The sequence below is a fragment of the Podarcis muralis genome, chromosome 18, assembly GCF_964188315.1.
Source record: "Podarcis muralis chromosome 18, rPodMur119.hap1.1, whole genome shotgun sequence".
In the NCBI taxonomy this organism is placed as follows: domain Eukaryota; kingdom Metazoa; phylum Chordata; class Lepidosauria; order Squamata; family Lacertidae; genus Podarcis; species Podarcis muralis.
In genome coordinates this window covers 9,503,012-9,525,024 of record NC_135672.1, presented here as the reverse complement: position 1 = coordinate 9,525,024, position 22,013 = coordinate 9,503,012, and the positions used below count along the sequence as shown (strand labels likewise).

The following is a 22,013-nucleotide window of genomic DNA, read 5'->3' as shown; positions in this document are numbered from 1 at the left end:
ATAACCCACCAAGGGGATGGAGCAGACTTACAAGCTACAACATCTGTGGGTTGTTTTTTTATTTCCAGTTTAGAGAAAACTGAAAGATGGGAGCATATAAAATAAGGCATGGCATAAAGAAAATGAGTCGAGATTATTTCCCTCCCTCTGTCCTAACGCTAGAACTCAGGGACATCCAGTGAATTTCTCTGGAGCATTTTCCTCACCGGAGTCATGGAATTGTTGTGTTGGAAGTGACTGCCAGGGTCATTTAGTTCTTCCAGTGCAGGAATATGAGGTCAGGCCCCTGGCGGCTCCTCTGACAGCTCTCTCAGGTGCAAATTGCCGTCTCGTATTTTTCCATGGTCACTGCCAGGATTGAACCAGGCGCTCTCTGCGTGCGAAGCAGGTGGCCCCCCCAGTGTTTTTTAAAAACAAACAAGCAAAAACCCATATCTCTTGTCCTGCTTTGCAAATCTGCTCCTCTTACTAGGTAAAGGTAAAGGGACCCCTGACCATTAGGTCCAGTCGTGGCCGATTCTGGGGTTGCGGCGCTCATCTTGCTTTACTGGCCGAGGGAGCCGGCGTACAGCTCCCGGGTCATGTGGCCAGCAGGACTAAGCCGCTTCTGGCAAACCAGAGCAGCGCACGGAAACACCGTTTACCTTCCCGCCGGAGTGGTACCTATTTATCTACTTGCACTTTGAGGTGCTTTCGAACTGCTAGGCTGGCAGGAGCAGGGACAGAGCAACGGGAGCTCACCCCGTTGCGAGGATTCGAACCGCCGACCTTCTGATCGGCAAGCCCTAGGCTCTGTGGTTTAACTTACAGCACCACCCGCGTTAAGTTACTAGTCCACAGTAAAAGAAGAAGGAAAAAACCACTTCCTGCTCGCACCCTCCCCCACACCTCTTAGTTAATTACTACTCACCGTCAGCTGAAGAGTGACACAACTCTTCCTTCTCTTCGCCCGGCGATTGCTATGTTGCCATAGGTGAGCAGGTGCAAGGTAACTGGAACTGTGACCAGTTTTCACCTCCAGTTGGTTTCCGACACCTTCCAGCGCTGTTGGGAGGTAATAAGGATGTGTGCATGAAATTCATATGTGTGCATAAGGGATGCGGGTGGCGCTGTGGGTTAAACCACAGAGTCTAGGACTTGCCAATCAGAAGGTCGGCGGTTTGAATCCCCGCAATGACGGGGTGAGCTCCCGTTGCTCGGTCCCTGCTCCTGCCAACCTAGCAGTTCGAAAGCACGTCAAAGTGCAAGTAGATAAATAGGTACCACTCCGGCAGGAAGGTAAACGGCAGTTCTGTGCGCTGCTCTGGTTCGCCAGAAGCGGCTTAGTCCTGCTGGCCACATGACCCGGAAGCTGTACGTCGGCTCCCTCAGCCAATAAAGCGAGATGAGCGCCGCAACCCCAGAGTCGGCCACGACAGGACCTAATGGCCCAGCTGCTATGCCCGTATCTGAACAGGGATAGCCTAACTACTGTTGTCTATGCTCTGGTAACCTCAAGGTTAGATTGCTGCAATGCGTTCTACGTAGGGCTGCCTCTGAAGACGGTTTGGAAACTTCAGCCGGTGCAGAATTCAGCGGCTGTGGCACTCGCCGGGCTGCAAGATGGTTTGAGCACATTGCACCGATCCTGGGCTGCCGGTTCATTTCTTAGCCCGATTCAAAGTGCTGGTGTTGACCTGTAAAACTAACCCTATATTTAACTGATAAGCAGTCATGGTCAGTCCGTCATTTGGAAAAAAAAAAAAGGCTTTACAGCCATCTTGCCCCAAAAACGATATTTTGCTTTGGTGACGGAAACCTGGCTCTCAGGAGCCATTGGGCACCTAGCTTATATATCTTTGGGCATGTCTTTAAGTTAACACCTTACATTTTAAACCTGACAGTACCAAACTATCGAAGGCTTTTCACCAAAGCCAGACTAAACGTCTTTCCTTCTGCAGTGTTGGATGGCAGGTTGAGAGGAGTTCCCTACCAGGACAGACTTTGCTCATGTGCTCAAGACATCGATTCCACAAAACATATTTTGTTGCACTGTGCAAAATATGAGCAAGCCAGGGCTGAACTGATATTACCCTTGCTGGTACCTTTCCCGGGAAAATCAGAGGCTCACTATGTCAGGTTCCTATTGGAAGACCGGACAAACGCTAGAACATTAGCAGTGGCAAAGTTTTTATCGGTGGTTGCAAGAACCAGTGATCCCTATATTCTGAACAAAATGCTTGTTTAACCTGGAGGTAGGCTGCATGGATTGTGTATTGCTTTGTAATGATTTGTTGGGTCTCTGGACCATAATAAAGACTGATGATGATATATCTTTGAGTTTCAAACTCTGGCAGCAGTGCTTCTGAATACCAGTCGCTGGAAGCCGCGGGAGGGGAGACTGACCTTGTATTCGAATTCTGATTGCGGGTTTCCTATTGGGAGATCTGGTTGGCCACTGTGAGACCAGGATGTGAGGCCTGGACAGACCAGTGGCCTGTATTTGTGTATTCCAGCAGTCGGAGTGGAGTTGGGGGGCCAGAATATGAACACTAAGTCTTACTAGAAGGGAAGGTTGAATCTTGCGTTCCAGGAACGCTGAGCCTCCCTCCTTAGCCGTAAAAGAGCCCCTCCAACCCAGTCGGAACCTGAGCCTTTCTCCCCGAAGCTCTTTAGAATTATTGCCTGTGAAATTTACCTCTGAAACAAATATAGTTGCTATGGGATTCAGCAGCAAATCAGAAGGCTGTTGTGTTATCTCTCCCTTCCTCTCCCTGAGCACACATTGCAGGTGGTGGTTGGGAAGAGAGGTAAGCGAAAGATGCGGATAATTTGGGTGGGTCGGTTGGCAGTTGGGTTGTAAGCTACTTAAATCTTATTTTGGGGAGCAGTGAGAAGGCTCGACTTTTAAGGGTTTCCTGGAAAGTGGTTCTGTCAGCTGCGTTTGTCCCGCCGGTTGTGTTTTGCAGCCCTGTAATAATAATAATAATAATAATAATTTATTATTTATACCCCGCCCATCTGGCTGGGTTTCCCCAGCCACTCTGGGCGGCTTCCAAAAGAATATTAAAATACTGTGATACATCAAACATTAAAAGCTTCCCTAAACAGGGCTGCCTTCAGATGTCTTCTAAAAGTCTGGTAGTTGTTGTTCTCTTTGACATCTGGTGGGAGGGCGTTCCACAGGGAGGGCGCCACTACCGAGAAGGCCCTCTGCCTGGTTCCCTGTAACTTGGCTTCTCGCAGTGAGGGAACCGCCAGAAGGCCCTCGGTGCTGGACCTCAGTGTCCGGGTAGAACGATGGGGGTGGAGACGCTCCTTCAGGTATACTGGACCGAGGCCGTTTAGGGCTTTAAAGGTCAGCACCAACACTTTGAATTGTGCTCGGAAACGTACTGGGAGCCAATGTAGGTCTTTCAAGACCGGTGTTATATGGTCTCTGTAGCAAAACCCTTGAAGGGAAGCGGGTGGCGCTGTGGGTTAAACCACAGAGCCTAGGACTTGCCAATCAGAAGGTCGGCGGTTCGAATCCCCGCAATGACGGGGTGAGCTCCCGTTTCTCGGTCCCTGCTCCTGCCAACCTAGCAGTTTGAAAGCACGCCAGTGCAAGTAGATAAATAGGTACCGCTCCAGCGGGAAGGTAAACGGCGTTTCCGTGCGCTGCTCTGGTTCGCCAGAAGCGGCTTAGTCCTGCTGGCCACATGACCCGGAAGCTGTACGCCGGCTCCCTCGGCCAGTAAAGCGAGATGAGCACCGCAACCCCAGAGTCGGTCACGACTGGACCTAACGGTCAGGGGTCCCTTTACCTTTTAGCAAAACTCTTAATCCACTTCTGACACCCTGTTGCACTAGGGGCGTTGATGTTGCGGCGATGGCCCCTGACATGGGTGACTTTGCCCGTGTTTGAAATTAGCCAGGCGCGCTTTGTGTACACACAGTCAGAGGCTGAATCCCCAATTAGGTCACACCCTGGCCTCTCCTGGGGTCCAGCACTCTAACCATTGCCCCTCACTGCCTTGCATGCACGCAGCACACCTCAGCAGGACCAATGGAGCGGCTTAAAGTGCCCAGGTAAAGTTTCAACCTGTCCTGGGAAGCATCTCTCGAGAACCTTTTATTGTTGGACTAGGCACCTGCCTCATAGGAAAACCAAAAAAGCTCGCTCCTATGGAATCGCATGCAACACACAAAAAATGTGTTGCTTGGTCATACAGGTGAAACTCGAAAAATTAGAATATCGTGGAAAAGTTCCTTGATTTCAGGAATTCAACTTGAATGGTGAAACTAATATATGAGATCGACTCGTGACACGCAAAGCGAGACGTGCTTCTACTTCTTAGAGGTCCAATCTTGCTCGCTTTGCAATCCTTGTTTTGCTGATTTGCTTGAATATTCTAATTTTCTGAGATGGTTAATTTGGGGTTTTCACCAGCTGTACGCCATGATTATCACAAATCAAGGCTTGACATATCTCGCTTTGCATGTCACGAGTCGATCTCATATATTAGTTTCACCTTTTAAGTTGAATTACAGAAATCAAGGAACTATCTCACGATATTCTAATTTTTCGCGTTTCACCTGTAATTAAGCCCTCCATGCTTTTTATAAGGGATATATATAGCCTGTCCAGATCTTCCTCCTTTTTCCTTTCCTTTCCTTTCCTTTCTTTCTTTCTTTTTTTTTTTTTTTTTGCATTGATCACAGGGTGGATTTGATTTAAATAAAATCAATTTAAATCACTACTCAGTAAGACTCGATTTAAATCTCTCTTTTTTTACGGAAAGACTCATTCTTGCTGGTGTAATCTTAATATTTACAACCAGATGGAGGTTTCATTTTCGGAACAGCAAATTTTCAGAGTAGTTTTTACAGTTATATAAAAAATTACTGATTTGTTTATACCCTTAGAAATACATAGACAGAAAATTGTGAAATGATTGTGAGGTTTAGTAAGTTAACTGTTTATGTTTGGACAACCTTTCTGCTGTGCTTTATAGGCAGGAGAAAAATAACCATTACCTTAGTAACAATTTGAACAACTTATTTAACTGAAACGGTAACATTATAGCATATATGTATACCATGTTTGCTAGCTGATGTGGTTAAACGATTTTAAAAAAACCAAACTTAGACTGAGTTTTAGCACACATGAAAAACTTAAATCCTTATTTCCTGATGATAGCCTTTGGAGCAGGGGTCATCAAACTTTTTCAGCAGGGGGCCAGTCCACTGTCCCTCAGACCTTGTGGGGGGCCGGGCTATATTTTGGAAAAAATAATAATGAACGAATTCCTATGCCCCACAAATAACCCAGAGATGCATTTTAAATAAAAGCACACATTCTACTCATGTCAAAACACCAGGCAGGCCCCACAAATAACCCAGAGGTGGATTTTAAATGAAAGCACACATTCTTCTCGTGTAAAACACGCTGATTCCCAGACCGTCTGTGGGCCAGATTTAGAAGGCGATTGGGCCAGATCCAGCCCCCGTGCCTTAGTTTGCCTACCCATGCTTTGGACTATAAGGCTTCCTCAACCTCGTCCCTCCAGATGTTTTTGGCCTACAACTCCCATGATCCCTAGCTAGCAGGACCAGTGGTCGGGGATGATGGGAATTGTAGTCTCAAAACATCTGGAGGGCCGAGGTTGAGGAAGCCTGGACTGTGATGTAACTTAAATTGAAAACTATCTTTAGAAAGATTTTCCCTCCAAAAGCATTTTACACTGGTACCTCGGGTTAAGTACTTAATTCGTTCCAGAGGTCCGTACTTAACCTGAAACTGTTCTTAACCTGAAGCACCACTTTAACTAATGGGGCCTGCCACCGCGCCGCCGGAGCACGATTTCTGTTCTGATCCCGAAGCAAAGTTCTTAACCTGAAGCACTATTTCTGGGTTAGTGGAGTCTGTAACCTGAAGCGTACGTAACCCGAAGTACCACTGTATTTTTAAAAATCCGATTAAAATAAAATAAAACGATTAAAAATTTTTAAAATCTGATTTTTTTAAAAAAAAGTCATTGATTTATATCCACCCTGATTGGGCAGTTGTTGAGTTTGGGGGCTCTTGCCCTGTGTAGGTTTGTGCTTTGTGTATGTATGCGTGTGTGTGTGTGTGTGTGTGTGTGTGTCCCCCGCCTCCGTTCTTTCGCAGTCTCTTTCTCGGAATTAGCCCGAAGCGCTGGGCTGCAACTCTGTCTGTGCAAATCCTGCAATAACAACCTGGCTTTCACAGCTGAGTCTTGTAATAACAAACAGGGAGAGGTGGGGGGGGGGGAGAGAGAAAGTTGAGCAAGGAAGTGGGTTTCTGGTTTCCCAGCTTTCCCGGAGACTTTTGCAAGCCTGAAGGCCGGCAGTGTGTATTGCAGGTGTTGTACATAAAATATGCCCTTTTCCCTTATGGGGTATCCAAGAGCCCATATAGAGTCCTTACATAGGTTCCCTATTGGTAGGAGAGAATAACAGAGGCCAACCAGAGAATATTGAGAAGCAAAGCAGCTAGTAAGCTTGATCTTTATTGATCTGTTGCAACAGGGTCCTCACTCCCCACACGCAGGAGAGGAGGAGAAGGACCCACAAAAATGCTGTGCAAGGGCTTATAAAGACTTTTGAAATTCCCATCCTCTCGATCAAGACCACCCCCAGAAACATTACACATACATCACAGAAGGGGTGTATCCTAAGACCACCCCTCAGATACATCCCACCTACATCACAGAAATTTAAATGTTGTTTTTCTCCTGTCACAGTTTATCTCCTGTCTGGCAAGTTACTTGATTGGATTTCCCGGGGAGCCTGGCCATTCTTTTGTAGTGGTAAAATACTTAGTTCCTGGGCCAGGTCACAGGCTCACACCTTATTCATATCTTAAATGTGTCCTCTTTAAGACAGGATTTGTGAGGAAAGAGACAATGGGGAGACTTTTCCAGTTTGACCTTGCAGAGAAAACATTTGGTCAGTTTAGGAATCAAAATGGTTCCAGGTTGGTCTTCCTGTGTTGATCTATGTATGTGCAGTTATGAACATTACCATATATCTGTTGTTGTTTAGTCGTTTAGTCGTGTCCGACTCTTCGTGACCCCACGGACCAAAGCACGCCAGGCACTCCTGTCTTCCACCGCCTCCCGCAGTTTGGTCAGGCTCATGTTTGTAGCTTCGATAACACTATCCAACCATCTCATCCTCTGTCGTCCCCTTCTCCTTGTGCCCTCCATCTTTCCCAACATCAGGGTCTTTTCCAGGGAGTGTTCTCTTCTCATGAGGGGGCCAAAGTATTGGAGCCTCAACTTCACGATCTGTCCTTCCAGTGAGCACTCAGGGCTGATTTCCTTCAGAATGGAGAGGTTTGATCTTCTTGCAGTCCATGGGACTCTCCAGAGTCTCCTCCAGCACCAGAATTCAAAAGCATCAATTCTTCGGCGATCAGCCTTCTTTATGGTCCAGCTCTCACTTCCATACATCACTAACCATATATCTAAGACCATATAATTCCTATCACACAGGCCCTCGCGTTTTTGGCGGTGGAGGGGGGGGTGTCCCCTTCCTGCCTTGGGGTTTTAAAAACCACCGCATATCACGAACCCAGCGCCATTATGGGGTGTGCAAAGGGCAAAGGAACAGAACCAAAGAACTGGGATTGGATGGGATCCAGTTGTTCTCATATTTTGGTCAGGACTTCATGTGACGCAGTGGTTTAGAGTCTCGGACTGGAACTTGGGAGAGGCCAGGGTTCGAATTGCCACTCGCTGGGTGATCTTGGGACACTTGCAAAACTCTCGGCCTAGTCTCCCTCGCAGGGTTGTTGCGCGGATAAAATGGGCAGGGCGGGAACTTTGTACGTCCCCTTGAGCTGCCCGGGGCCGGGGAAGGTGGCATATAGACGCAGTAAACGACAAGACTATAAATGCCGTAAATGAGCAAACTTCCTTGGGTACAGTGTTAGAAACTCAGGTATATAAGGTAAAGGTAAAGTGACCCCTGACCATTAGGTCCAGTCGTGGCCAACTCTGGGGTTGCGGCGCTCATCTCGCTTTACTGGCCGAGGGAGCCGGCGTACAGCTTCCGGGTCATGTGGCCAGCAGGACTAAGCCGCTTCTGGCGAACCTGAGCAGCGCATGGAAATGCCATTTACCTTCCCGCCAGAGTGGTACCTATTTATCTACTTGCACTTTGACGTGCTTTCGAACTGCTAGGTGGGCAGGAGCAGGGACCGAGCAAGGGGAGCTCACCCCGTCATTGCGGGGATTCGAACCGCCGACCTTCTGATCTATTTCCATTTCCACTGTGTGTTTTTCCCTTCTTGCACACTGGGACGAGTGAATTGCTGTAAGAGCGAGCCGCAGTTGAGCGATGAGATCGTAGCATTGGAATGGGACCCCATGGGTCATCTATTCCAACCCCCTGGCGAACAGACATTCCATTGTGGTGACTGCAGCCTAGGTTTAAGGTGCCACGCAGAGAGAGTTAGTATAAAACCCTCCTTGCAGCCCAGTCCTGCAGCCGGAAAGCGTGCGTTTTGTATTCAGACGCACGGTTTACTATATACGTATGCCCACGTTTTATAAAAATGTATGCACCGCTTGGTTGTAAAGAGAGAACGGGGGAAGAAAAGCTCAGGGCAGTTCACAGAGAGAACAAAACAATGAAGCGATGTGCAGAAACAACTCTTTAAAAACACTTGAAAGATAAAATAAGCCATAAATGTAAGAGCAGATTAAACCCAACACCTGAATTCTGCATGTCAGGGCAGGCTTGCTTAAACAAAAATGATTTTTGGCAGGTACTGAAAAGAGTGCGGGCTTCGCCACACTAAAATGCACACTGTATTCATTACCATTGTGGAGTGAACATTATGCGGAACCTCAGAGCAGTTGAGAGGGTGTTTATGGTAAGGCGATATTTGCAAGCAAACTGGTCCCAAGCTGTTAAGGGCTTTGTAAAGATAAAGGGACCCCTGACCATTAGGTCCAGTCGTGACCGACTCTGGGGTTGTGACGCTCATCTCGCTTTACTGGCCGAGGGAGCTGGCGTACAGCTTCCGGGTCATGTGGCCAGCAGGACTAAGCCGCTTCTGGCGAACCAGAGCAGCGCACGGAAACGCCGTTTACCTTCCTGCAGGAGCGGTACCTATTTATCTACTTGCACTTTGATGTGCTTTCGAACTACTAGGTGGGCAGGAGCAGGGACCGAGCAACGGGAGCTCACCCCGTCGCGGGGATTCGAACCGCCGACCTTCTGATCGGCAAGTCCTAGGCTCTGTGGTTTAACCCACAGCGCCGCCCACGTCCCACCAGGGTTAAGAGTTGCCAAAACGGAATGGCCTAGTTGCCATTCTTGGACCAGATTGTTTGAAAGCCGTATTTTCCAGTACGACTTTTTGGTTCCTGAAATTCTTTCTGATGGTGCTGAGAAAACAGAATGGATGGAATTCTACAGGATGGGGTTTGAGAGTGTGAAAACACGTCTAAGGATTCCCAGGCATGCACCTCCAGATTTTGGAGACACCGGGTGCAAAAAGCGCCTGTTGAGTTTTGAACTCGGCTTTCACCCTGGCTTCTAAAAACCAGCAGTCTAAAAAGCTTTTGTTCGGGCAGGGCTGTTGCTTCCTTAAACTATCTCTGGCAACCGGACGGGCGCCTGGGTGGTTTCGAGAATTGCCATCTTTTGCACGCAGAGCCTTAGGTTGTTGGTATCAACTCGGATACGGGGAAATATATTTAAGTTACTACGCTGGTGGCATTTGACACCATTACGGTGTAGCTGTGTTGATAAAACTATCCTACTGTTGTTCTGCAGAGGCTGCAATAGTTATAGGTACATTATTTCACATGTGGTGGAACTGCCCTGAAAGCCTTGGGGGTATAGGGCCATATATAAATTCAATCAATCATTCAATCCATCAATCAATAAATCAATAAAACGTGAACATATAAAGCCCTTCTGGCAGAGAGTGCTCACTGGAATAACCTTTATTATGGGTCAACATGCACAACGTACCAAAGTTTGGGATTGTTAACTATTTTTTAAGAACGGCAACCCGACCTTCGTTATAAAGAACTAATTAATTTTATTTTAGTAGCTGCTCCGAATCGGAAAGGGACCTCTGTGTATCTCGTTGGAAACAGAATGTACGGTCTCCCGCTGTTATCAGGAAAATTATCAAAGAGATCATATCCATTGCATAATACGAACAATGTATAGACTGTTTTGTTGAAATGGGCTATCCTTTTGTGAAAACACTTTCCTGCTAACTTTACTGGCAAGCTACCAAAATTGTCACTTTTGCAAACATCCAGTTTTCAAAAAAAGCAAATACCGCCTTTGACTTCCTTCCCTCTCCCTTTCTGTGCTTCCTTGCGTTCCAATTTTCACGCTACACCTCCTTTCTAATTCCAGCTATGAATAAATCCCTTAATATCGCTTGATTTTGGCTGCGAGTCCCCAATCAGTCCTGCTGCTAATGAATTTAGTCGTTTGCAGGGCTTTATCGAATACGTAGCATACTTCCCCTTTTCTTTATTAAAAGTTCATATTTCCTGGTTTCTAGTTCTTCCTGTAAGTTTTGGACTTTTTCGGCGTAGTCCATTTGGCAAACTTAACTGGATTGATCCGCCGGGGAGTGTTGAGGAGTTTTGCTTTTGTATTTTTCTCTCTATTGCAATTGCTAGGTCCTGGAAATTAATAAAACTATATAGTGTATTTTTCGCTCTATAAGATGCACCAGACCATAGGACTCACCTAGTTTTTGGAGGAGGAAAACAAGAAAAAAAATATTCTGAATCCCCGAAGCCAGAACAGCAAGAGGGATCTGGCTTCTGGGATAGCCTCTTGCTGTCCTGGCTTATGGGATAGCCTCGCGCAGCTTCTTCTGGGCAGGGGCATGAAGGCTCCCCCAAGAGCCGCGCTCCCTTTAAAGAGTGTGTGGAGCGTGTTCTTCTCCCTCCTCGGGCAGTTCTTCTCCCTCCTCGGGGAAAAGCCCCCAAGAGCCGCACACACGCTCCACGTGGCTCTTTAAAGGGAGCGCTGAGCAGAGCCTCCCACTTGCATTCGCTCCATAAGACGCACACACATTTCCCCCTACTTTCTAGGAGGGGAAAAGTGCGTCTTATAGAGCGAAAAATACGGTATGTAATTCTGGCAGGATCTTCAGGTTGGGCGAGGGCAAAAGGCTCTCAGAGCAGTTTCCCTGGGTCTTATTTTTCCAGCACTGTGTGCATAGGGAGGTACCACCCTCCAGCTAATTACCACCCCGGCGCCTATTAGCTGTGAGCTCTCGGCTTGCCTTCTGACCCCAGCCAAGCCTTCCTTCCTTTGGGTTCTTCCTTTGACACACCCCGCAAAACCGCTTGGATGTTTCGAATCTCTCCTTCTCTCATTAGAGCTGGCGGGAGGCAGGGAGAGACCTGCGCCTTCTCCCAGCTTCGTAAGGACTCGTTTTTTCCTTCCTGATACTGTCTCTTTTCCTTCCTTCCTTCCTTCCTTCCTTCCTTCCTTCCTTCCTTCCTTCCTTCTCTGCCTTGTGGCATCAGCAGCTCCTCGGAAGCGCACAGGGAGAGGGAAGAGGGCCTGTTCCGCCTCACAACCCTAGCACGCAAGTTACTAGTCCACAAGGAAAACGAGACGGTCACTCTCAAAGCTCTTGACCTAGCTCAAGGTTGTCCTCTGAACTGTTTGTTGTTTAGTCATTTAGTCGTGTCCGACTCTTTGTGACCCCCTGGACCAGAGCACGCCAGGCACTCCTGTCTTCCACTGCCTCCCGCAGTTTGGTCAAACTCATGCTGGTAGCTTCGAGAACACTGTCACACCATCTCGTCCTCTGTTGTCCCCTTCTCCTTGTGCCCTCCATCTTTCCCAACATCAGGGTCTTTTCTAGGGAGTCTTCTCTTCTCATGAGGCGGCCAAAGTATTGGAGCCTCAGCTTCAGGATCTGTCCTTCCAGTGAGCACTCAGGGCTGATTTCCTTCAGAATGGAGAGGTTTGATCTTCTTGCAGTCCATGGGACTCTCAAGAGTCTCCTCCAGCACCAGAATTCAAAAGCATCCATTCTTCGGCGGTCAGCCTTCTTTATGGTCCAGCTCTCACTTCCGTCCTCTGAACTAGCCAGACGTTTAACTGAGAATCAACCACAGCCAGTCCATCATTTGGGAAACGAGACGTGCCCAAAAATGGCAGCTGGGCGTTCTGTTTTGGTGACTGTAACCCTGATCCAATGAGCCATTTGGCGCCGAGCTTATAAATCTGAGTTTCTAACACTGGCCAGTTCCTGGAAGGGATGGGGTGGGGGTCTGTTTCCACGTTCTTAAGATCCTGGGCCCAATGCATAGGATGCTGCCCGTATCCTAACATATAGCCGTTTCCGGCAACCTGCCGCCCTCCATAAGTTTCGCACTACAACTCCCAACCGGGCGCCGGGTTGCCGGAGCTCATCAGCTGGTTTTGCTGCGGTGGGGGCAGCTGGGAGGGACGGAAAGAGGTTATTTCTGCAGGCTCCTTAGATTTTGAAGAAGCCGCTAGTCCTCACGGGGGTAAATTCAGCGCAGGGGCGTAGAACCTTCCGGGGAGTGCGCAATCGTTTTGCAAGGAGGGGCAGAGAAGGGTGCCTTGGTTCTCTCCCCCCCCCCCCCCCCCCGCTCACCTCTCCAGCTTTTCTGCGCCTGCAGCAGTGGGTCTCTCTTGGGGGAGCAGGAGGGAGTTGTGGAAACCATAGGAAACCGACCTCCCTGCAGGGGAAGCCTTTTAAAAGCACCGCCCCGTCGTTCCGCCTTAGGCGGAGAGATAAAACCGTACGCTGATGTCATGGGGGGAAAAGGCTCCAGTCTGTTCCCAGGGCTACCAGAGTGTCTCGTGGGGTGGGGCGGGGGGGAATCCAAGCAGAGAGAACCCCCAAGGCCCTTTAGAGCTGGCAGAGCCGTTGGGACATTAGATGGGGCGACGGCAGTTGGGTGCCCCTGCCAGCATGGCGTCCTATGGCACTATGCAATCAAAAATAAGTCTGCGGAAGTTGCTAGTCCACAAGACAAAACGGTTTCCGAGCCTCCCTTGGGTTATGCGGTAGATCAGCTGTTTTGCATGCAGATGGTCCCAGATTCAGTCTACAGTGGCAATCTTCAGGTATGGCAGAAAAACAGAGAGAGAGAGAGAGAGACAGCTGGTTGGTTCATCTACCTCGCAAGGTCCTTGTAGGGATGACCTCCATTGTTTTGCCCGGACACTGAGGTCCAGCGCCGAGGTCCTTCTGGCGGTTCCCTCCCTGCGAGAAGCCAAGTTACAGGGAAGCAGGCAGAGGGCCTTCTCAGTGGTGGCCCCCGCCCTGTGGAACGCCCTCCCACCAGATGTCAAAGAGAAAAATAACTACCAAACTTTTAGAAGACATCTGAAGGCAGCCCTGTTTAGGGAAGCTTTTAATGTCTAATAGGTTATTGTATTTTAGTGTTTTCTTGGAAGCCGCCCAGAGTGGCTGGGGAAACCCAGCCAGATGGGCGGGGTATAAATAATATATGATGATGATGATGATGATGATGATGATGATGAACTCAGATATATTAGCTAATCAACAAACGGCACCTGAAACCTAGGTTGCAGTCGCCACAGCAGAATTTCTAGGTACCTTTTCTTTTTGCAGTGAAGTTTATTATTATTATTATTATTATTTGTTTCAAAAATATTTTTATTGAAAGTTTTCACCATAAAGATACAATAAAAACCAATCTAATCCAAACAAGAAAGAGATAAAGAGGAGCGTACGTAAGACAATAAAAAGCAAGGCGAGAGAAAAGAAAGAAAAAGAAAACAAAACAGATTTTTTAAAAAACTGTAGTCTAAACCACTGAGCCTCTTGGACTTGCCAATGAAAAGGTCGGCGGTTCGAATCCCCGCAATGGGGTGAGCTCCCGTTGCTCAGTCCCTGCTCCTGCCCACCTAGCAGTTCGAAAGCACACCAGCGCAAGTAGATAAATAGGTACTGCTCCGGCGGGAAGGTAAACGGCGTTTCCGTGCGCTGCACTGGTTTCGCCAGAAGCGGGCTTAGGTTGCCTACCCCTGGGTCTGTCTCTGTAAAAGGCAGCTTTCTGTGTTCTTATGCATGCCCCTTATTTATGTGCCTGTTTGTGTATCTGTAAGTTGCGCTCTCAGGGACGCGGGTGGCGCTGTGGGTAAAAGCCTCAGCGCCTAGGTCTTGCCGATCGAAAGGTCGGCGGTTCGAATCCCCGCGGTGGGGTGCGCTCCCGTTGCTCAGTCCCAGCGCCTGCCAACCTAGCAGTTCGAAAGCACCCCCGGGTGCAAGTAGATAAATAGGGACCGCTTACTGGCGGGAAGGTAAACGGCGTTTCCGTGTGCTGCGCTGGCTCGCCAGAGCAGCGATGTCACGCTGGCCACGTGACCTGGAAGTGTCTCCGGACAGCGCTGGCCCCCGGCCTCTTAAGTGAGATGGGCGCACAACCCCAGAGTCTGTCAAGACTGGCCCGTACGGGCAGGGGTACCTTTACCTTACAAGTTGCGCTCTCATAAAAAATAAATCAAGGATTAAAAAAAGAAGAAGTCAGCAATAAAGTGTCAGCAAAAAATACTTATTGGTTCAGAAGAGAAAATCACTTCATTTGCGGGAATAGGTTCTGTGTGGGCTGTTTCGGAGGGAGAAACCAAACTTCGTTATCTGCAAAAAGTTTTGCAAACTTGTCTGCCCGAATGCCTGGAGGCACCAGGCCTCCACTTGCCACAACCAACCCTGTCATAAGGCAAGTTCCCACTGTGTGTTTCAGATCCCCCAGTAGCTTAGCTTCTCGGTTCTCATCTGCCTTCCTCCTTCCTGCCAACTTTCTGTTTCGAAACCTTTGCTGAAAAAAAGGCGTCTTTTTTTTTAAAAAAAAGATAAGTCTGAATACAGGGACCCCGGAAGCGTCTGCTTATTGGAAACCAAAAGACAGAATAAGAATAGAACGGGGGGATTTTTTTTAATTTTAAAAATTCTCTCCTGGTTGGAAGCCAGGGGCTTTTTCCCTCTGCAAAAGGGGAAGTTGGCAAAGAGAGAGAGAGAGAGAGAGAGAGAGAGAGAGAGAGAGAGAGATAGTAGATTCCTTTCCTGAGGGAGGAGAGGAAATAAGAAGTCTATAAGGTTGGCGGGGGGCATTAAAATGCCCAACAGTCCCCACCCTGAGAGGCACACACATACCCGAAATTGATTTTTGCCGCTGCCCGATATCTGTGTTTTCTCTATCAGTTGCAAAAAAGCATGGCACAGCTTTGAGTGTGTGCACACAAATACACACTCGCACTGGAGGGACAGAGGACCAGTGGCGTAGCATGGGTTGTCAGCACCCGGGGCAAGGCAAGTAATTTGCGCCCCCTAACCCGTGGATTTGCCCTAACCCCAGATGTTGCGCCCGGTGCGGCCGGCCCCCCCTGCACCCCCACGCTACGCCACTGCAGAGGACACTGGCAATGCAAAGCCGGGCGCTTAATCTCTGGCTTTTGCAAAGTAATGATTTTTATTAGCGGGCCGTGATGGCGATAAGGAGCAGACTTATCACTTATCACAGAAAGTGTGCTCACAGTGACTGGGGAACCTAAAAACCCGACCCAGGGGTGCTTTGCGGGAGCGTATTGATTCATCAAAACTGTGGGTAGGCAAACTAAGGCCCGGGGGCCGGATCCGGCCCAATCGCCTTCTAAATGCAGCCCGTGAACGGTCCGGGAATCAGCGTGTTTTTACATGAGTAGAATGTGTCCTTTTATTTAAAATGCATCTATGGGTTGTTTGTGGGGCCTGCCTGGTGTTTCTACATGAGTAGAATGTGTTCTTTTAATAATAATAATAATTAATAATAATAATAATAATAATAAATAATTTATTTATACCCCGCCCATCTGGCTGGGTTTCTCCAGCCACTCTGGGCGGATTCCAACGAAATATTAAAATACAATAACCTATTAAACATTTAAAATGCATCTCTGGGTTACTTGTGGGGCATAGGAATTTGTTCATTCCCCCCGCCCGCCCCGCAATATAGTCCAACCCCCCACAAGGTCTGAGGAACGGTGGACCGGCCCCCTGCTGAAAAGGTTTGCCGACCCCTGATCAAAACAATACATTGTGGGTTGAATTGCGCAATCGGGGCACTTTTTTTGGGGGGGGGGGTTGGCCGGATGGGCCAGATCTTTATCTCCCCGCTGCCGCGTCCGCACAGGCCAGCTTCCTGTCCACTCGCCCAAAGCTGGCCAGTAGGAGAGAGAGCAACCAAGCAAGGTCGAAGCCCTCACCCATCAGTTGTATGTGCTTCAATCCTGCATTCTTCATGGATTGAACCCGGCCTTCGAGGTGGCCTCTGCCGATGGACAGGTTCAGGCCCTGCTTTCCAGAACAGCAGAAAACAGATTTTTCCCCACCTCCCACGTGGCGGCCCTTGAGGGATTTGGAGGCAGCTGCCCTCTCCCCTCTAACCATGACTACCACCCTGCGGTTTTATTTTGCGCTGCCCTATATCTTCCCTGGGACCCAGGTGGCGCTGTGGGTTAAACCCCAGAGCCTAGGACTTGACAATCAGAAGGTCAGCGGTTCGAATCCCCACTACAGGGTGAGCTCCCGTCGCTCGGTCCCAGCTCCTGCCAAACTAGCCGTTCGAAAGCACGTCAAAGTGCAAGTAGATCAATAGGTACCGCTCCGGCGGAAAGGTAAACGGTGTTTCTGTGCGCTGCTCTGGTTCGCCAGAAGCGGCTTAGTCCTGCTGGCCACATGACCCGGAAGCTGTATAAAGCCAATAAAGCGAGATGAGCGCCACATCCCCAGAGTCGGTCATGACTGGACCTAATGGTCAGGGGTCCCTTTACCTTTTATCTCTCTCTCTCTCTCTCTCTCTCTCACACACACACACACACACACACACACACACTGTATGTTTTGGGCAGGAATGGAACGCTTAGTGGAGAGGAATTCGTGTTTGTTAAAACCAGTCAGTCTTTTGTGCGTGAAAAATAGCAGGAGAGATGGATTGTATGTACGGATCATTGATTCACGACTAAGGATTTATGTGGGCTGACAAAGTGAGGGGTTAAGTTTTCTTGAGCCTTGGGAATACAGTCGTACCTCGGAAGTTGAACAAAATCTGTTCTGGAAGTCCGTTCAGCTTCCAAAACATTCAAAAGCGCGGCTTCTGATTGGGTGCAGGAAACTCCTGCCAGCAGCTTTACAAACTCCAGTGAAAGCATATTCTGAGCATCATTCAAAGCGCCGCAACCCCAGAGTCGGCCACGACTGGACCTAATGGTCAGGGGTCCCTTTGCCTTTTTATATCTTCCCTGCCGTTGCAGAAGGTTGCTATCCTGCCAGGGTGCTGTGCAGCTGCACGAGCACAGGAAGTGGGGGCAGAGCAATCTTGTTCAGTACCGAGAGTTCATCTGAATCTCTTGTTTTCACTTAATAATAGCGTCGCCGTTTCTAGTTTCTAGAGCCTTGAAAGTTTGCGGGCGGCGCCTGGGAAACCTCAGAATCGGCGTGCGGCTCCTGGCCGGCGCAGGCCAGTTTTCCACCCTGCCCAACGTCCCAGCCAGCCGGATGCAGAAGCGATGGCAGGAGGGGAAGTTCACCTCTGCTGAGCAGCTGGTATTTGGAGATATCCCTCTGTGGGTGGGGGTTCTGCTGTGGCCTCCGTGAACTCATCCCACGATGGAAGAAGTTCATTTATAAAAATAATAAAAAGCAGGCACTCTTTGAGAGCTACATCTTGTGTCACCAGCCTCCTCTCAACGAGGAAGGTTCTCTTGCTTAACTAGTAAAGGTAAAGGGACCCCTGACCGTTACATACAGTCGTGGCCAACTCTGGGGTTGCAGCGCTCATCTCGCTTTATTGGCCGAGGGAGCCGGTGTACAGCTTCCGGGTCATGTGGCCAGCAGGACTAAGCCGCTTCTGGCGAACCAGAGCAGCGCACGGAAACGCCGTTTACCTTCCCGCCGGAGTGGGACCTATTTATCTACTTGCACTTTGACGTGCTTTCGAACTGCTAGGTTGGCAGGAGCAGGGACCGAGCAACGGGAGCTCACCCCGTCGCGGGGATTCGAACCGCCGACCTTCTGATCGGCAAGCCCTAGGCTCTGTGGTTTAACCCACAGCGCCACCCGCTACTTATCTAGTTTGTAGTCATTTAGTCGTGTGCGACTCTTGGTGACCCCCTGGACCAGAGCACGCCAGGCACTCCTGTCTTCCACTGCCTCCCGCAGTTTGATCAAACTCATGCTGGTAACTTCGAGAACACTGTCCCACCATCTCGTCCTCTGTCGTCCCCTTCTCCTTGTGCCCTCCATCTTTCCCAACATCAGGGTCTTTTCCAGGGAGTCTTCTCTTTTCATGAGGTGGCCAAAGTCTTGGAGCCTCAGCTTCAGGATCTGTCCTTCCAGTGAGCACTCAGGGCTGATTTCCTTCAGAATGGAGAAGTTTGATCTTCTTGCAGTCCATGGGACTCTCAAGAGTCTCCTCCAACACCATAATCCAAAAGCATCCATTCTTCAGCGATCAGCCTTCTTGATGGTCCAGCTCTCACTTCCATACATCACTACTGGGGAAACCATAGCTTTAACTATACGACCCTTATTAAATCTCATTTTAGCCCCCGAAGGAGCTGAAAAGTGGTGCTTGCTCAATGAAGGAATCCCGACCCAGCTGAAATCACCCAGGGCAGACAGAAGGAAGGACTTTTTCACACAGCGTGTAGCTAGAACTGTGGAACTCACTTCTGCAGGATTCAGGGGACCCCAAAGGTCTTCTAGACCAACCCCAAGCATTGCAGGAGTCTCGACTAAAACACCCAGGATTTTATACATCTGTTTAAAAGCCTCCAAGGATGGAAGAGTACACATCCTCCGGGGGGGCGGGGGGGGGGACACCGTTCCACTGTCAAGTTCTTCCTGATGTTGAATTTCCTTAAGGTTCCCACATTAATTTCTCTCCTCTCTCTACCACTCTCTTTCCAGGACTCGGTGGCGCTGAAGCCGTCGATTCAGTTCGAAGGAAGCCAAGGGGTAAGTCGAAGGCCTGTGACTGAATGTAAAAAAAAATCTGCTTTGCACGCTCTCTCTCTCTTAAAAAAAAAAAATCATAATGGCCATAATGGGACAATGTGATTTCGGTTTGGAGGTCCAGAAACCGGGCCGAATCTCGTAGGAGCCCCCTTTAAAAAAAAAAAGGTAGTTCAGATATGAGTTTTCAGTAAGAAACTGGAAACGGCCGTTATTCTATTCTTGGGGCTGGTCTGTTGGAAACTGAGCCTTTTCTCTTTCCCTGTTTCGCTTTGTGAGAGCTGCTGGTGGCAGCTGACATCTCCTTGTCATGCAGAACGGTCCCTGAGGCCCCTCTGCAAGGTCCACTTCTGCCATTAAGCTGGGAACTGGGGTAGAGGATTGCATAGGGCACCCCTTTCCTCCATCACCGAACGGCTCCGCTGGCTCCCCCCACCCCCCCACCCCAAGGCTTTGGCGAGGCTCTCAAAAAGAAATTCTGCAACGGATTTTTTTTAATAATAATGATTTATTATTTACACCCCGCCCATCTGGCTGAGTTTCCCCAGCCACTCTGGGCGGCTTCCAATCAAGTGTTAAGAACAATACAGCGTTAAATATTAAAAACTTCCCTGAACAGAGCTGCCTTCAGATGTCTTTTAAAGAGAAGATAGCTGCTTATTTCCTTCACATCTGAAGGGAGGGCGTTCCACAGGGTGGGCGCCACTACCGAGAAGGCCCTCTGTCTGGTTCCCTGTAACATCACTTCTCGCAGTGAGGGAACCGCCAGAAGGCCCTCGGTGCTGGATCTCAGTGTCCGGGCTGAACGATGGGGGTGGAGATGCTCCTTCAGGTATACAGGACCGAGGCGGTTTAGGGTTTTAAAGGTCAGCACCAACACTTTGAATTGTGCTTGGAAACGTACTGGGAGCCAATGGAGGTCTTTCAGGACCGGTGTTATGTGGTCTCGGCGGGCACTCCCAGTCCCCAGTCTAGCTGCTGCATTCTGGATTAATTGCAGTTTCCAGGTCACCTTCAAAGGTAGCCCCTCGTAGAGCGCATGGCAGTAGTCCAAGCGGGAGATAACCAGAGCATGCACCAGACTGGCGAGACAGTCCACAGGCATGTAGGGTCTCATCCTGTGTACCAGGTGGAGTGGTAGACAGCTGCCCTGGACACAGAATTGACCTGCGCCTCCATGGACAGCTGTGAGTCTAAAATGACTCCCAGGCTGCACACCTGGTCCTTCAGGGGCACAGTGACCCCATTCAGGACCAGGGAATCCCCCACACCCGCCTGCCCCCTGTCCCCCAAAAACAGTACTTCTGTCTTGTCAGGATTCAACCTCAATCTGGTAGCCGCCATCCATCCTCCAACCGCCTCCAGGCACTCACACAGGACCTTCACCGCCTTCACTGGAAAGCCCTAAACAGCCCAGTATACCCGAAGAAGCGTCTCCACCCCCATCGTTCTGCCCGGACACTGAGGTCCAGCGCCGAGGGCCTTCTGGCGGTTCCCTCCCTGCGAGAAGCCAAGTTACAGGGAAGCAGGCAGAGGGCCTTCTTGGTAGTGGCACCTTCTCTGTGAAACGCCCTCCCATCAGATGTCAAAGAGAAAAAGAACTACCAAACTTTTAGAAGACATCTGAAGGCAGCCTTGTTTAGGGAAGCTTTTAATGTTTAATAGGTTATTGTATTTTAGTGTTTTATTGGAAGCCGCCCAGAGTGGCTGGGGAAACCCAGTCAGATGGGCGGGGTATAAATAAATTATTATTATTATTATTATTATTATTATTATTATTATTATTATTATTATTATTATAGCAAACCACTAGCCCCCCCCTTCCCACAAACACATTTAAAAGGCCTGGTTGAAGAAGAACGCCTTTGCCTGGTGCCTAAAGGTGTATAACGAAGGTGTCAGGCAAGCCTCCCTCGGGAGAGCACCCCACAAGCGGGGAGCCACCGCAGAAAAGGCCCCGTTCTCGTGTTGCCACCCTCCGGACCTCTCAAGGAGGAGGCACATGAGGAATGCAAGGCCCTGGTTAGTTTATATGGGGGTCGCTGGGCTTCCTGCCCCCAAATGTTCCCCACCCCATACCCTTTCCCCACCTGCCTTGCTTCATTAGAGCAGAGACAGGACCAGCCACCTGGCTGCGGTTCTTTAGGAGCGATTCCTGCCTTGCAGGGGGTTGGACTAGATGAGCGCTGGGTGCCCCTTCGAACTCCATGGTTCTGTGATTCTGTCAATAACAGCAGCAACAGCTCCTCTATTTTTAGTAGCATTTGTGTCCGTGTTCTTGTCATTATTCTCTGTTTTTTATTTGGCTTTTTGACGCTGTGATCTTCAGATGAAGGGTGGTGGTGAACAAATTTTAATACACAACAATAATAATAGATTGGAGGTTTCTGAACAGAGGTTGGGACCGCCAGATCTGATGGGGCGTCTTCGGGTGGGATTCCTGCGTTGCAGTGGGTTAGATTGGATGAGCCCTGGGTGCATCTTCCAAATCTCCTATTCCCTTATATTTTGTGACCTGCTGGCTAAGGCTTCACATGTACATCTTCTAAACTTTTTTTCCTTTCAAAAAAACAACCCAGCACATCTCGATACCTCGGCCGGACGGAGCAGCAGGAGCCCAGACGTTCTCGTTTTACCTCTCCAACATCGGGAAGGATAGTCCCCAGGGGAGCTTTGACTGTGTCCAGCAGTATGTCTCCAGGTGAGTTGCCCCGTCCAGGCCCCAATCACTGCAGCTCCCACGGCCGGCGATGTGGGTTTTCCGCACGTTTTCAAATGGGAGCAGAACGCCCCAGAAAACCTCCTTACGCCGATAGGGCAATTTGCGACACGTTCGACTCCGGGGTGGGAGCCTTCCCCCTTTGGCCAGCGGTCAGCGGGGCCAGAGGGGGGAGTGGGCAGGGCGCTGGGTGCAAATACTACCTTTGTACGGTAGGCTCGTTTCTGCACATGCTCAGGAACCCCTCTTCGTCCCCCGATCCACACAAGCAGAGTGTCTGCCCAGAGAAGTCCATGCTCTAGTTATCTCCCG

General features: G+C 49.4%; 1 protein-coding gene across 2 annotated transcripts in view; it reads left to right on the top strand.

The window, feature by feature from the left end:
• The window catches only part of ELL (elongation factor for RNA polymerase II), a 53,562-nt gene that overhangs the window by 7,448 nt on the left and 24,101 nt on the right, over positions 1–22,013 (top strand). For both annotated transcript variants that reach the window (XM_028713559.2, XM_028713560.2), the window contains exons 2-3: positions 18,938–18,985; positions 21,562–21,683. In XM_028713559.2, the coding sequence (XP_028569392.2) occupies positions 18,938–18,985; positions 21,562–21,683 (170 nt within the window). The remainder of the gene's footprint in view (positions 1–18,937; positions 18,986–21,561; positions 21,684–22,013) is intronic.